The 16,257-nt window shown below is 47.5% G+C and overlaps 1 protein-coding gene across 1 annotated transcript; it reads left to right on the top strand.

The window, feature by feature from the left end:
* The first annotated feature begins 1,213 nt into the window (after positions 1-1,213).
* On the top strand, positions 1,214-11,122 carry LOC132584145 (tubulin polymerization-promoting protein family member 2-like). The gene is made up of 4 exons (XM_060255950.1): positions 1,214-1,300; positions 3,287-3,461; positions 4,971-5,124; positions 10,904-11,122. The coding sequence occupies exons 2-4, from the start codon at positions 3,292-3,294 to the stop codon at positions 11,084-11,086; spliced, it is 507 nt and encodes a 168-aa protein (XP_060111933.1). The 5' UTR covers positions 1,214-1,300; positions 3,287-3,291; the 3' UTR covers positions 11,087-11,122.
* Positions 11,123-16,257: the final 5,135 nt, after the last annotated feature.

Genomic DNA, 16,257 nt, shown 5'->3' with positions numbered 1-16,257 from the left:
CCCTGCCGCCACCTGGGGATTGGCAACCCTAGAAATATTTGGGGACTTTGGGGATTAAGTTAGGAGACTTTGGGGGTGGAGTCAGGAGCGACAAGCGTGAATGAATTCAGAAGGGGGTTCTGACCATCACATTTAAAGGGACCATGTATCTTTTAAATGCCTTCCCTCCACTGGAAATAATGGAGAATAGAGTCACCTTCTTTTGAGGCTGAAAAAGATGGACCCTTTGGTTCAACATTTTTGAAACTTTGTGGGTGTCATGGGTGCTGGGGACCCTGCAGAGGAAGTTGAGCCTGCAGAAGAAACTGTGCCCCTGCCACCTGCACCAGTGCCCCTGCCTCCTGCTGGAGAAGATCCCAGCCCCCCTGCCTCACCCTCTCGGGTGGCGCGTGTGCGTGACCGCCTCCGTCAGGACCTCAGGGATCGGAGGAGGGCAGCACGCTCACAAGCAAGGCGCTCCCTGAGCCCTGAGCTTTGAGAGGATTCTGGCTCTTCTAAGAGCAAGGATGCTTGAGTTGCAACAGGATCCTGGCTGCCTCTCTGAGCCAGCAATTAGCCCAAATGGGCAACAGCCAGCAGAGGGCTATATAGCTGTAGGCTTTGGGAGGAGGCTTTGTGGAAGCAACTAGTCATCTCCCTGATGTTCTAGCATCCACTCCAGCTTGACTTTGGTTTCTGGACTCCCTGACTTTGGCTTGTGACTTCTGGACTCCCTGACCTCGGCTTCTGGACCTCAGACCTGCAATACTTGCACAGTGATTCAGATTTGGCACCTCGGACCCTCCTGCTTACTGGCTACAGACCTCGGACTGCCCCTGGACTTTGCCTGACCCGGCCCCAGCCGTGACAGTGTGGGGGGGGAGTGTTTAGGAGAGGCACCAAATGCTATGCTGAAAATCTGGTGCCTCTACTTCAAAAACAAGCCCCCCCAAGCCCCAGATGCCCACAGATCGATTCTCCATTATACCCTAGTCTCCATAGGGTATAATAGAGTACCCAGTGGACATTTCCCTCCTCCCCACTTTCTGATAACCCAGAAGTGGGGGAAGACCAGCGGATCCCCTGCCCCTAATGGGATTGGCAAGTCTACTCGTGCCCCATTGACCCTTCTCTCAGCTGCCTTTATTTATAGTCCTACTAACTAGTAACTAAGGTCAGCCATGATGTCACAGGCCAGCTTGATGAGGTCACAATTCCTACCACCTCTTTTTCTTCCAAGTCCCTGGTGTCACTGGCTCAGAGCAGGCCTCCTCTTTCCTAGGACACACACAACTGGGCAGGGCCTGGGCATCTCACTTAGGTAAGCCTCAAATTATATAGCTGGGAATAAGGTGGTGGTTTCGCCCACAATACAGAAGCACGTAGTCATTGCCAGATATTTGTGCATCCTGGTTTTAAGACCTGAGGGCCCTCCCCTTTCTGTTTTTAAAGTAAAATTGATTGTGTGACACTTCATTTGGTCCCAGATAGGAACATTAAGGTATTTTGAAATTCCTTATTTTAGACAGTGAAGTCGAGAAAAAGCAGGTGTCTTCTCCCTACCCCTGGGAGTGTTGTCGTTCAAGTGATCACAGCTTTCCTTTCTCTCCCCAAATTATGGCCTTATGGTATTTGCTCACTACGTTTCTTGTGACCAATCAAAACAGTTGCCTGGTGACCAAAGTGCACATACAAAGCAGTCCTGATGAACACTTTGAAACATCTTTCCTTGGTGCCTGTGTTCTTGAGCAGGTGTAGAGAACACCTGACCCCCTAGACCATTTTGCTCAGCTGCAGCCAGGGTCAGATCTCCACCCAAATAACAGAGGCAAGGCGTGACTTATGGCTGACATTGCTTCTAGGGTTACCAGCTTCCAGGTAGGGCCTGGAGATCTGCTTTTACAACTGATCTCCAATTGGCAGAGACCAACTACCCTGGAGAAAATGGCTGCTTTGCAGCGTGGACTGCATGGCATTGTGGCATGCTGAAGCCCCTCCCCTCCCCAAACCCCACCCTCTCCTGGCTCCACCCCCAAAGTTTCCAGGTATTTCCCAACGCAGATTTGGCAACTCTAATTTCTTCCCAGTAGGGCTGGGTTCATACCCCTTGGTACTACTGCTGAGGTTCATACCTCTCGGCGCTATCGTTTGAAGCCTATGGATCCAATAACACTCTTGTAAAAGAATTTTGTCTATATTTTCTTTTACAAATGGCAACGTATGATTGTATTTTTTTGACAAAACAGAGTAAGTTTACACATTGAGAGTGTGAAGGTGTTATTGTTATCCAGTGGTTTTTTCTGCAATTTCTTTCATAGACACTGGAACCTGTTGTGTATTAGTATAACCCCTGGAAAAAATGACTGCTTTGTAGGGTGGACTCCATGACATTGCACCATGCTGTGGCCCCTCCCCCAACCCCATCCTCTCCAGACTCCACCCCCAAAGTCTCCAGGTATTTTCCAACACAGACCTGACAACTCTAATTGCTTCCCAGTAGGGGAATTTGGGAGGTTGGGAATTTCCTGGAGGTTCTGGGGGTGGAGCCTGGGAAGAACAAGGTTTGAGAGAGGAGGGACCCTCAGCAGGGAATAATGCCACTGAGTTTGCCTTCCACAGCAGCCATTCCTCCAGGGGAACTGATCTCTGTTGTATGGAGATAAGCTTCCAGGAGATCTCCAGGCACCACCTGGAGATTGGCAACCCTACTCTTCAGACCTGCAAAGCCACCTATCAAGGTGAATCTCTGAGACATTGGCAGTTCCCGGGGACATGCCTTGCTTCAAGCATGTCAGGCCAAGTATACCCCTTCCTCCCCCCCCCCCCCCCCGATTTGCTGGCATACTGGTATCTTTACAAGTTGAGGTTAGTTTCTTTCAGCTCATTGGCCAAAAAAGTTGGTGCCTGCTGCTGTTCTGCAGACTATGACTATGGAACCTCAATACAACCAGTTCACACTAGCAACAAGTTACCTGCAATACAAAACAATGGTGATGAATTAAAGACGGTGACTTTCCAGAGATACGGCCCAAAAATTAGGGAGCATTCATGGTAAGCAGAGGTAGCTGGAAGCCCATCCATGTGCTGTGGGGATGAGCTGGAAGCACATCTATGTGGTGTGACTGGCTTCCAAAATGGTGCCCTGGCTTCATCTTGCACTGCTTCCAAAGGCTTTCCCATGTCTCCGCCACTACTAGGTGATGTTTATTTCTTTGGCCTTTCCCAGACTAAGGAGGGCTCAGCTCTCACTTGCATCAGAGGAAATCAGAGTTCTTCCTTCTGCCACACCTTTCCCTCATAGCTTCAGAAAGGATGTCAGAGCTGGAAAAGGCCTTCCGTAAATTCGCCACATATGGAGACACGGCCGCCACTGGCAACGATATGACGGGCAAGAACTTCTCGAAGATGTTGAAGGAGTGTGGCGTGATGGATGGGAAGTGCGTGACTAGCACCGACGTGGACATCGTCTTCAACAAAGTCAAGTGAGTGGCAGGGTTGGGGCTGGTGAGAGGAACAGCCTGAGAAAGGGGTGCTAGGTGACCTCTACCCAGGCCCTGTGTAGACCAGAGTTGTCATTCTTTATGCTAGGCAACTTGACAAATGCATGTTTGTAAGGAAAATACGCATAGCGTTTGTTTTCTGTCTCTCAGTGAGCAGAGTTGAACTTCCCTCCCACTTCAATGAAAATGTCAGTGGGAGAGCTGGCACTGTGTAGTGGAGTGCTTAAGACAATGGATCAGAGAGCTTAGGGCAATGGATCAGGTGGGGAGGATACAGGTTCAAATTTATACTCTGTCATGAAGCTCCCTGGAAGCCCTAGGTCCAGGCCTAGGCTACCTCATCAGACTGTTGGTTGTAAAGATAAAAAGGAGGAGAGGAGAAACCTGGGTATACTTCCCAAAGTTCTGGAGAGAGGTTGGGAAAAAAAAAGTGGTAGAGATTGGTAGGAAACTTTTATAGGTGTGATTATGCACAGTAGAAGCTAGATATGTCCTGTTCATGTTACAGCAAACAAAGAGATATCCTGCATGTAAATGTGTACAGCTGTTTGTAAAAGACAGACAGTATACATTCACTTTGCAATTGAAACTAGGGACCAGTACCTGGATAAATGTGGGTTTGTCTGACATCATGTTCAGTTGTACATGTGTTGAATGTGACATAAGAATCAGGCATACACCATACACAGATTGTACTTGCACTCATTGCAACATATGAACAGAGGTATAAGCATGAAGGAAAATAAGTTCTAGGTTGATGGAATTGTCTTGATGTAGGGCTTCATTTGTCATTCCTCCTTCTCATAAATATATGGCTCCCTACAGGCAGAAAGCTAACCTAGCAAGAAGAGAGTTGAACTGTCTGGTTTTTACTTGTGGGAATATGAGGAAACAGGAAAAAAAATACCCCATCATACCTCATCCACCAAAAGAGCCAGCATGGTGTAGTAGTTAAGAGCTGCACACACTAATCTGGAGAACCAGGTTTGATTCCCCAATCCTCTACATGCAGCTGCTGCATGACCTTGGGTCAGGCACAGTTCTCTTGGAACTCTTTCAGCCTCACCTATCTCACAGGGTGATAGCTGTGGGGAGAGGAGGGGAAAGAGCTCACAAGCCACTTTGAGATTCCTTAGGGTAGGGAAAAGCAGGGTATAAGACCCAACTCTTCTTCCATGGCTAGGGTTACCAGTCATACTAGTGTTGGGAAATATCTGAAGATTTCGTGGATATAGCCCGAGGAAGGTGGGGTTTGGGAAGGGGAGGGATTTCAGTGGGGCATGATGCCAGAGTTCGCCTTACAAAGCCATTTCCTCCGGGTGGACTGACATCTGTCATCTGCAGATCAGATGTAATACCACGAAATCTCCAGCCACCACTGGAGAGTTGGCAACCCTACCCCATATTAGCGGTGATTCAAACCCGAGTCTCCCAAATCCTAATGAATGTGTAAGTGAGCCTCAGAGGTCATTCTTTCCTGTCTCTCCTTAGAACCAAGGGGGCTCGTAACATCACATTTGCCGAGTTCCAGGAAGCCATAAAGGAGCTGAGCACCAAACGCTTCAAGGGAAAGTCTCCTGATGAGGCTTTGCAGGCCACACACCAGCTGATAGAGGGCAAGGAGCCAGGCAATGTGGGAGCAACGGTGAGTGACAGGAGCCTCCTTTTGAAATGAGCAAAAAGAAAGCCACAGATTGCCACTTCCCAGTTCGTGGCAAAAGCAGCAGGAATACAAGAACAGCTACCGGTGATCCTTGAGCAATGATCCCAAAATCAAATGGAACTGTGTTAAGGGGGTGGCTGATTGCATCCAAGTTGTAGCATCCGGGCATTACTGTTCAGATGTCATAGCTAGAACATGCTTTTCAAAAGAAGCATAGTCTGCTGCCAGTTGAGTGTACTGCCACCTAGTGATGTGCTTGCATGTCAAATTTGGAAAAAGCCATCCATTAGAATAGCCAGAGTCAAGTCCAGCAGCACCTTAGATACCAACAAGATGTTCAGGGTATAGCAAGGAAGTCTTGATTCACAAAAGCACAAGCCCTGGAAACTTGGTTGGTCTTTAAGGCTGGTCTTTAAGGTGGTCTGAAACTGTAAATTAGAACCCCTCCACCCCCAAGTATTGGTTCCAGGGCTTTTTTTTTTTGTAGCAAGAACTCCTTTGCATATTAGGCCATCCACCCCTGATGTAGCCAATCCTCCTGGAGCTTACAGTTGGCCCTATACTAAGAGCCCTGTAAGCTCTTGGAGGATTGGCTACATCAGGGGTGTGTGGCCTAATATGCAAAGGAGTTCCTGCTACACACACACAAAAAAGCCCTGATTGGATCTTTTTCCAAAGCAGGGATACCATACCCAAGTTGGGTTTGGAGATCTCCCAGAAAAATAACAGGTCTCCAGACTACAAAGTAGTCTGGAGAAAATGGCAGTTTTGGAGGATTGACTCTGGCATTATACCCTGCTGAGGACCATTTCCTCTCCAAACCCTACCCTGCCTAGACGGCATCCTCAAATCTCCAGGAATTTTTCAACCTGGAGATGGCAACCATAAGGCTAGGATGGATCCATTGGCCGCATTCAGACATTTCAAGCATCCCAGAAAGTCCTCAAGCTTGTTGTGGCAGCAATGGGGAGAAAAAGAATGGAGGTGGGGACTGGGGAGCTCTGAGGCAAAAGTGCCTTCTGATTTGATGAATGTCCAGTCCCCTACTAAGGCCTCTCTTATGGGTTCTTTAAACCCCAACTGCCCACAATCCAATAAAAAGAGCAACACAAACTTTGATTACATGTAGCAGTTCTGTGGCCCCTGAAGGTCTCTTGCTTAGGAACCTGCTAGACCAAGACTGTAATCATTTATGAGGCAAGTAGAAATCACTTTTTCATAGATACTTGACTGGACAGGCAAGACACAGGTGGAGATGAACAACAAAGGGTTATTGAACAGTGAATAAAGTCTTTAATAGGGTCAATGTTTTGTGTGGAACGCTTCGCTATATAAAGTGGTTGGCTCTTCACCCCCAAAGGTTACAAGCTTTCCTGAGTTGGGGTTAACTACTTTGTAGCTGAGCCTCAAGTAAACTTAACAAACCCTCAATGCAGATTTGATTCTCCTTTCTCTTGACAGGTTACCTCAGTAGGTTCGAGGCTGCTCTTTTACCACACAGAGCTCCTTTCCACAGAACCTGTATGTGTAAGTTAGGAATGTAGGGCCTGCAAGAGGATGCTTGTCTCATTGACAGGTTTTTTTTTTCTGAAAAAGAGGTGCCAGAGCTCTCAAGAGGGAAATGAAGGAGAAACACATGGGTGCCCCTTATGAACTTTTAAACATTTAAAAAAGAATTTTGTTTCCATGAAGAGGTTCTGGAACTCTGTTCCACTGCATTCCTTGAAACAAGTTTTCCTCCCTAAGCCAACCCCAAACCCTAAATTAAAGCCAAATAAAATCCTGGCTACTCTTATCCAGAGCCACAATTCCCTGTCTGATAAAAAGGTTTTTCTTCAACCCTTCTTAAGTGGAGGCCAGCTCACCCTCTCCCACCCAGTAGAGTTCCCTGGGCTCTGTTTGGCTAACAAACATATGGATTTGCATGACGTCAAAACCACAAAGGTTGGTTCAGAGTCCTGGAGGAGAGGTGGGGCTTTGGGGGATGATTGCCACCCTTGTGTTGTCCTTTTCCCTTCCTTCTTCTTGCATCCTATATTGATAGTATTACCAGCCTCCAGATGAGATTGGGAGTTCTTCCATAAGAACATAAGAGAAACCATGTTGGATCAGGCCAGTGGCCCATCCAGTCCAACACTCTGTGTCACACAGTGGCCAAAAACCTCAAGTGCCATCAAGAGGTCCACCAGTGGGGCTAGAAGCCCTTCCACTGTGCCCCTCCCAAGCACAAGAATACAGAGCATCACCGCCCCAGACAGAGTTCCAACAATAAGCTGTGGCTAATAGCCACTGATGGACCTCTGCTCCATACGCTTATCCATTTCCCTCTTGAAACTGTCTATGCTTGTAGCCACCGCCACCTCCAGAACTAAAGCTGGTCTCCAAACTACAGAGATCGGGTCCCCTGGAGGAAATAGCAGCTTCAGAGCGTAGACTGTATGGAATCACATCTCCTGCTGAGCTCCCTCCCATCCTCAAATTTTGCCTTCCCTAGGCACTGCCCCCAAATCTCCAGGAATTTCTCAAGCCAGAGTTGGCAACTGTGTGTATTGAGATTGATCACTTCCTGGTTGAGAACTAACTAGGATCTGTTGTGACATCCATATCAGGCTTTTTAACAAGGTGAGGTTGGTTTCTTGCTTACAAATCAGGATTCTAAACCATGATTTTGTCAAGGTGGGGAAGTTTGTCTTTTAAGAAAGAAACAAGTAAACCAACCCAACAGATATCATAATAAAATGCAGTTAGTTCTAAACCAAAAAGTCTTCAGACTTGGTCCTCTGCATGAGTAGGGAAAGTGCATTAATTGAAGAACTTTCTGGCTCATCTTTATCCCTAACAGCAAGAATACAAAATCTGAGTCCGGTGGCACCTTTAAGAGTTTTATTCTGAATAGAAGCTTTAATGTTCATGCACATATTTTCAGATGCACATAAAAACTTATACCTTGAATAAAACTTTGTTGGACTTAAAGGTGCCACTGGATCCAAACTTTGTTCTGCTGCTTCAGATCAACACAGCTATCCATCTGAATCCATAAGCAAGAATACAGCCAGTATGTGCTACTGGTACAGATCCAACCTATTTAGAGCATTTGCAAACATCATATCATTCCATTTTAGATGTATAGTGTAATGGACCCAGACTACTAAATAACCTGGATAAAAGGGCTGGATCCAACCAGCTTTTTCTATTGCTATAAGGGAGGGGGTCCCTTCTGACTGCTCCAAAAAGGCTATGCTGTGGATTGTGGGACCTGCATACTGAGAAGCCATGTGGAGTGGGAGCTGTAATTTGGAAGGAAGCTGAGCATGATTGAGTGAAAAAGGTGAATGGACCCAACAAAAGGAATAGGCGTTTTAGTTCACCTATTTATTTGGATATTTGTATCCCACTTTTTTCATGCAAAGCATGTCTCAGATTGGCTTATAAAAAACAAACAACAATCTAAAGATCTCAATAGGCTACAACACAAGCAGCAACCAAGAGATCAGGTTGAGCAGCTGGAGAGACTCAGCCCCTAGTGGAAGAGTCTTCCCTGGAACACCCAGCTGCAGCACAGTCAGCCCCAGGAAGCAGCCCTGCTTCAGGCCTGAGCAGTCAAGGGGGTGGCATGGAGGCTGAAAAACTCAGCCCCTGGTGCAGGGGTAAGGAACAGTGGCTCTCCAGATGTTTTTTGCCTACAACTCCCATCAGTCCCAGCCAGCATGGCCAATGGCCTTCCAGCATTATAGAATCCTCGTCTAGCACCATCGATAGAGCGGTGCTGCTCTGACTCGGCTCCTTAGGCCTGGTTGGTTTCTTGGCTCCCGCCGGTCCCGGCTTGGGTGTCAAAGGGGGCCCACAGGGAGGCGGCTCTGGGCAGTTGGCTGCCAGGTGGTTCGGGTCTCCACACCGGTCGCACTGGCGGGTCGAGGGAGGGGGTTTTGCCGCTCCCCCTCCCCCCTGAGTCTTTTTTGCCTCTACCGCGCGCGGCTTAGGCTTCCGCCCGGTCTTGCCGCCTTGTTGCTGCTGGTGTTGAAGGGCTACCATCTTCATGTTGGTCTCGACCTCGCCCGCTAGTTGTATCCACCCGACTAACGTGGTGGGTCTCTCCTGCCCCAGGGCCCGATCTAGCAGGCTGGCATTCAGGCCCTGTTGGTACGCCATTATTTTCATCATCTCACTCCAGCCCCGGATCTTGGCGCAGTGGGTCCGGAACTCAGCAGTGTATTCCCGGTCATCGTCCTCTGCTGCAGGTTCTGGAGTGTGGCGATGGCCCTCGTCTCCTGCAGCGGGTCCTCATACTGGGATAGCAGTGCCTGGAGGAAGCCCCCCATGGTGTCTAGCTTGGGCCCCCTGGTTTCGTACAGGCTCACGTACCATCGCTGGACAGCCCCCTTCATCTTTGACCCCAGGTAGTCAACCCGACTGAATTCATCTGGGAAGGTGTCTCCCCAATAGTGCATATAGCTGTTTGCTTGAATTATGAAGTACTCCACTCCCTCGGGGTTCCTGTCGAACGTAGCTTCTAGTTCTCGGGATTTCGCTGGCCTCCCCGGCCCGGCCGGGGCCGCCGGTGCGCCTGGGATGGCTGGTGCCGCTGGGGCGGCCGGAGCTGCTGGAGCTGCTGGGGCTGCCGGTGCCGCTGGGGCGGCCGGAGGTGCTGTGGGCGGCAGCCGGGCTAGTCTTCCGACTCCCCCCGTCAGGGCTCGGTCGATTTGCTTCTGGACCTCTTGCAACATCAGTGCCATATTCTCCTTCATCTCGCGTCTTAGATCCCGGGCCAGGGCGGACACCTCTCCCCGTAGTGCCTCTACGGGTTCCGGACCCTTCGGGGAGGACCCGTCATCTTTTTCCTCCGACTCCGATTCCTGCGGCCGGTTGTCGGGGTTGGGGGACCGCTCCCCTTTGTACGTGCCTGGTGGCTAGTCGCCGCTGCCTCCTGGGTTTCCCTTCGGCCCAGGTCTGTTCAGGATGGCCTCGTGCTGGATCGCCGCCTCGTCCATTAGGGTGGTCGAGGTGCAGGGGTACCACGCTCTCGGTGTGATGAAAAGTTCTTGTATATGCGTCGTCCCCCCTAGCTTGGCCGGTCTCCTCTCGGTAACGTGCCGCACCAGAGACCCGGAGATGTCGATCGGTTCTGAAGGCTCTCGGTTGCCGGGTGCTTTTTCAGCCATCCGCTACAAAGTTACCCGCGCTGATAAACCTTCTTAGGGTTCAGTTTCAAAATGTCAGGCGGGGGTTCATTGAAGCTCGCAAGTAAGCAGACTTGGTATTTTGAAACAAAGTTGCATTTATTGGATACTTCAGAGTTACTCCAGTATGGAAGGCATTGGAACTGATGGAAATCAATTCGACTCTGGCATTTATCATTCTACTTCAAAGCAATTGCTTCAACCCCCAATTCCCAAAACAAAAGGTTACTTTGCATGTGAGAATTTTCTCAACGTTCCCCCCTTATCTTTTTCAGTTGGTGGTTACATTTTCCCAGAGGCAATGTCCTTGCAGCCTCTAGGGAGGAGGTGAGAATCTGGCACGTACTTTCTACTTCAAAGAGGTCTTGGCAACCTTTGATATTCTTGGGAAACTACTCTCTACTTTTCCCCCCTCCCTCTTAACCACTGCAGCCCCTGTGATAGTAAGCATCTATAGGCATTGATCAATATAGTTAGTAATCAGCATTTAGCAACAGTATTAATGAACAGAGCCTGACAATACTGAAATCTGGTGTCCGTCCCTCCCCTCCCATCTAACTTGCCATCCCCTCTCCATCTTGTAGAAAGCTGTTGCTGCCGGTGCTGTGGACAGACTGACAGACACCAGCAAGTACACGGGCTCACACAAGGAACGTTTTGATGAAAGTGGAAAAGGCAAAGGGATAGCCGGTCGTGCAGATGTGGCTGATAACAGCGGCTACGTTGGGAATTATAAGGGGTCTGGCACCTATGACAAGACTCACTAGGTGGGGAGGTGGAGTCTTTCTGTGCCTTCTTGGAAGACTGACTGGCATCTGCCCTGGGAAGGAGAGGCCAATAAACAGCTACTGCTCTGATACACTGCTGATATGTGTGTATGCATTTGGCACCAGGAAGGGTTGGCAGTATTTGAGAAATCTAAAACATGTTCGGCTCCTGAGCTTAAGAGCCCCACCCCATTTCTCCAGCACTTGAACTATGATGAAAGGAAAGCCAAGATCAATCAATACTGGCATCCAATTTATTTCTGCAAGCAAAGACATGAAAGGGTGTATTTAGGACAACATTCTTAGTTAGTCTTCTGGAAAAAGCAAAGGCCCAATCTGCTCACAAGACCTGTGAGAAGTTAAAAGACTATGAGTGCATGCTGTTTAGAACTAGCACATGCCTGTAGCCACCCTGACCATTTATCTTAGTTGGAAAGTGGCTTCACAAAATCTCCCAAGCCCTTTCCTCATGGTGAGGATCCTGTCCTAGCTGTAGTGAATGCAGAAGCTAACACTGGAAATTAAGTTTCCAGTTCTCTTTCCTCCATCACCTGCAATTTTCCTTACCTATAGCATTATAACGTTATAAAATTAGAGTTCTATAACACTCATTGATTTTTTTTTTTTTAAAAACCTCTTTAAAAACCCACCAAATCCTGCAGTGATATGGTGGGGAAGATGGTTGCCATGATGACTGATGGGAGGAAAACGATACTGCTGCGAGAGTGTCTTTGAAAGCTTGGACTGTGCTCTTCCTGAAAGTTCATTGCAAAGCAGGCTTGAGAACGATCATGTTGAGAATGGGGAAATGACAACTTGAGCACTATTCAGACATGTGTGGATGATGGATTTAAAAAAACGCCCTCCAGTTTGGCTGCCAAAGGAGTGATAAACTTCAGACCCAGGCAACTAGGCAGAGAAAGAAAGATGCTAACAGGCTGGAGTACAGGGTGTACCTTGCAGTTTCTTCTTCCCTCCCGACTCCCTGGGCCAGTTGTTAAATACAGAGACCTGATAGCATCTCCCCCTCCAGTGAGCCGTCTGTATGGACTGGAGCAAGTTCGTTTCCTGGTTTATCTGGAGTTCCCAGGGCTGTATGGTCTACTGGAGATGGGGGATGTCAAAAGATCCCCCTCAATTGCTGTTGTACACAATGGCACACCAAGTGCAAAGCAAGAATGATGGGTTGCAACTTTTTGTGTGAATTAAAAAACGTAGGGATGGGCTGCTGGAGCAGGCAGCAGATCTAGCTGGTCACTGGGTGCTGTTTGCACAGGCAGACACCTCTGGACCTTGTCCTTTATAAGCAAACAATGAGCTGAATAACACCTTAGCACATGTTGCAGGAGCTAAGTGTGCAAAAGGAGAGGAGTCCTGTTGAAAAGTAGAGCATTCCTTGCTTTTTCTTTAGAACTACTAGTTCCTTTTTTCATGATCCAAAGAGTGTTTTTAACCTGTTCTTTCAAAGCTAACAGAATATAACCAGTCATAAAGTGAAGTGCAGAACCACCAAGAAAATCCTTTTAGGTTGCACATTTCATTTGGAGCCCTCAAGAGTCGGACTAGACTGTGTGACTGAACAACAGACACTTGCTGTGCAGTTCCAGTAACAGTCAGCAGAGAGCAGCAGCATATTCCCAACCTCCAAGTGCTTTAGAAATTGCTTCAAAACACAGTTCTGGCTTCATATTTTCCATAATTGTGGGTGTGTCTGCAAACAGCTGTTTGACCCTTGGAATAGCCAATGCAGCCTGCACTTTATTTCTGTATTAAAGCTAGATCTTTCTCCCCTGTACAGCCAGCATGCTGTAGTGGTAAGAGGCTAAGAGCTGCTGGTCCCAGGATCAAATCCTCCCTCTGTTGTCAAAGCTCACTGAGTGACCTTGTGACAGTCTTTCTTTCTCTCTCTAACTTACATCATAAGGTTGTTGTGAGGAAAACCTGGAGGAGGGGCAAACAATGCTGCCAAGCACTTTGGGTCTTCGCTGAGAAAACCAAGAGTATAAATACAAGTCGCAGCAAGTGAAAATACTTGAACATGTTCGAATGCCCAAAAGCAAACTGCAAACTAACCACAGAAGCCATCAAGGGCCAGGGAATGGCTGAGTGCTAAACAAGGGACATTTTTCACTTGGGCTTGTATCTTTGCAACCCACGCCGGCACGCTTATTTAGAACATGCCACTGAGTTCCACATAGCTTACTCCTAAATCAGTTCACCTGGGGACTGTGGCTCATTTTTACTTTTAGTAAGGGAAGTTGTAATAGAAGGACACTATTCATTATGTTTTGAAACTGTTGCAGAAATATGGAAAGATAATAATTCACAGCCTTCTAAATGACAAAAGTTACATTTTTTCTTAGTAACTTCCAAGTTATCTTACACTTGCTTTAATCTTCATAAAGAATGTGTAGGCACAAGTGTCGGTAGTACAGAAATGCCATTAACTGGTTAAAAAGCAGATGGTTTGTCAATTAAAAAAATCTTTTAATTGGTTGACAGCTGCGATTTCTACATGACACCATTTCCCACATTTCATACACACATATGAATGTTTTTAATGGAAGACAGAACTGGAAAAGAAATGACTTTTTATTTTCCCTTTGCTGATCTAATACTTTACTGGCACTGAACACAGTGACAGTGGGGGGAAAATGTAATTTTTCTGCCACTTGAAAAGAGCAATTTTAAATCGCCAGGCCCTTATCCAGAACAGAGTTAAGCCTGCCTGGGGCCACTGATTTTAATGGTTTTAAGCATGCTTAACTCTCCTTGAAAGGGATTCAGACATATAGAGAAATTGATCTTAATATCACTCAGGGAAAAAAGCAGTCTGGCCTTTGATTCAGCTCTACTTGCATGTGCTTAACCCTGGGTTAAATCCAACCAGGTTTACTACTGGTGACAAACGATGGAGGGGTTCCTTTTGCCCCTCCACAAAGACTATGCTGGGGATAACGGGAGCTACATGGACAAAAGTCACATGAGCTATAGGCTGGGTGAGACTGACCAAAAAATTATGGCTGGATCCAGCACCTTGAATAGTTGTGGTACATTACAGCTGCAGATGCACATTTGGATTTGTTTGCTTCATTTGTATCCTACCTCCTCTTCTCCATTTTGTCTGCACAACAACCCTGTGACGTCTACAGCTGAGCGTGTGCGAATGAACAGCAAGCTTCCATGGCAGAGTGGGATTTCAAACCTGGGTCTCCCTGATCACCCTCTTAAACACTATACTATGCAAAAGCTAGAACATACATTCAGTTATATATCCAACAGAAAGCTAATGCCATATAGACAGAAGACAACTGCACTAGCAAGCACATTTTATGGTGCAACTGATTTATGTCTGTGGATGCCTCCTATGCATCTGCATTGCGTTATTTTCAACCAGGTGCACGTTTGGATTCAAGTCTGGTGCTGAAGCCGAGGTCCCTTAGCTAAATCTTGGGGAAACATTCCTCATAAGCTCCTCCTCCAATTCCTGCATCCTAATCCTGCTCCAGACCCACACAACACAACTTTCATTGCAAGAATGTGAAATGTACATTCAGTTTTAAGTAATGCAGTACTGCTAGAGCCCTGGGAGATGCACAACCTCAGGCAGGGCTTTTTTTTTGAGCAGGAATGCAATTCTGGCTGGTTTGGCATCAAGGGGTGTGGCCTAATATGGAAATAAGCTCCTGCTGGGTTTTTTCTACCAAAAAATCCCTGACCACAGGTTATCAAGTAGATGCACATAAGGGTGCCCAACCCATTATAGATTATCATCTCTCTGCCATGTTACTTTCATTTGAATATGTATTCAGACATGCCTTTACCTTTTGGGCAACTGATCACATGTAACTGCATGCATTCTATGAGATTCTGAGGATTGTTTCTCCATGGTTTAACTAAAAGGGGCAAGTACAGTCGTTTCTGACTCTGGGGTGACATTGCTCTCACAACATTTTCATGGCAGACTTTTTATGCGGTGGTTTGCCATTGCCTTCTCCAGTCATCTACACTTTACCCCCAGTAAGCTGGGCACTCATTTTACTGACCTCGGAAGGATGGAAGGCTGAGTCAACTATGAGCCAGCTACCTGAACCCAGCTTCCACCGGATTGAACTCAGGTCATAAGCAGAGCTTGAACTGCAGCTTACCACTCTGTGCCACGAGGCTCCTACCATGGTTTAACTAAGAAGCACCAAGTCCAACTGGTCCTCAAGATGGCTTTGGACCTAGAGGCTGTTGCCACTGTGTTCTGATTTCAGCTCTTCACATTGCTGCCTCTCAAAAGAAAAAAGGCTTCCCAGCTTTTTGCCATTGTGGAGACAAGACCCAAATTCCATTTAGAGTGAAAACATTGGATGCAGTCACATGGGCTCAGGCTGGGATGAGGGCCCAGGCCTTTGTGCAGACAGGTTGAAAACTTCTCCATTCCACAAAGCTGGATACGCCTTTTGTTCCCGAGATGAACAATGCGGGGCTTTGACCCTTCTTTTCAAAGGGGGAGGGGGGAAATTGGCAGCATTCAGCAGCCTTTGGGATTCAAAAGCTGCTTATTGGCACAGGATGGCAAAGGGAGAAAAAAAAAGATTTATACTTCTTGGCTCGTGGTAAAAGGTCAGCCCTGCTGGGAGGAAAGCTCGGATAGAAAACACATCTGCTGGGGGAATTCTGTGGAAGAGAGTTTCTAAAAAGCCTTACCATGGTTCAGGCACCTTCAGTTATTTCTTAATGTACTTTAGAGGCAATTCACAAAAAAGCAGGAGGTGACAGGAGTTCTGGATGACACCAAGTCCGTCAGAGGTGGGGAGGGGGCACGGATCTTATTTTGAAGCAGCCCCAAGAAATGAACGCACAAAAGGGAGTGTCTACCATTGCAATTCCATGCAGTTAGGCTGATGTCAATAGATTTAAGACTGGATGTGTTTTGGTGTAGTGGTTAAGTGCGCAGACTGTTATCTGGGAGAACTGGGATTGATTCCCCACTCCTCCACATACACTTGCTGATGTGATCTTGGGTCAGCCACAGGTTTTGTCAAGGCTGTTCTGCTCAAGAGCACTTCTGGGAGAGCTCTCCCAGCCCCATCTACCTCACAGGGTGTCTGTTGTGGGGACTGGGAGGTGAAGGGAAAGGAGATTGGTAAACCACTCTGAGACTCCTTTGGCTAGCAAAGTGT

This window comes from Heteronotia binoei, chromosome 15 (genome assembly GCF_032191835.1).
Source record: "Heteronotia binoei isolate CCM8104 ecotype False Entrance Well chromosome 15, APGP_CSIRO_Hbin_v1, whole genome shotgun sequence".
NCBI classification, from domain to species: Eukaryota; Metazoa; Chordata; class Lepidosauria; order Squamata; family Gekkonidae; genus Heteronotia; species Heteronotia binoei.
This window is presented reverse-complemented; position numbering and strand designations above follow the sequence as displayed.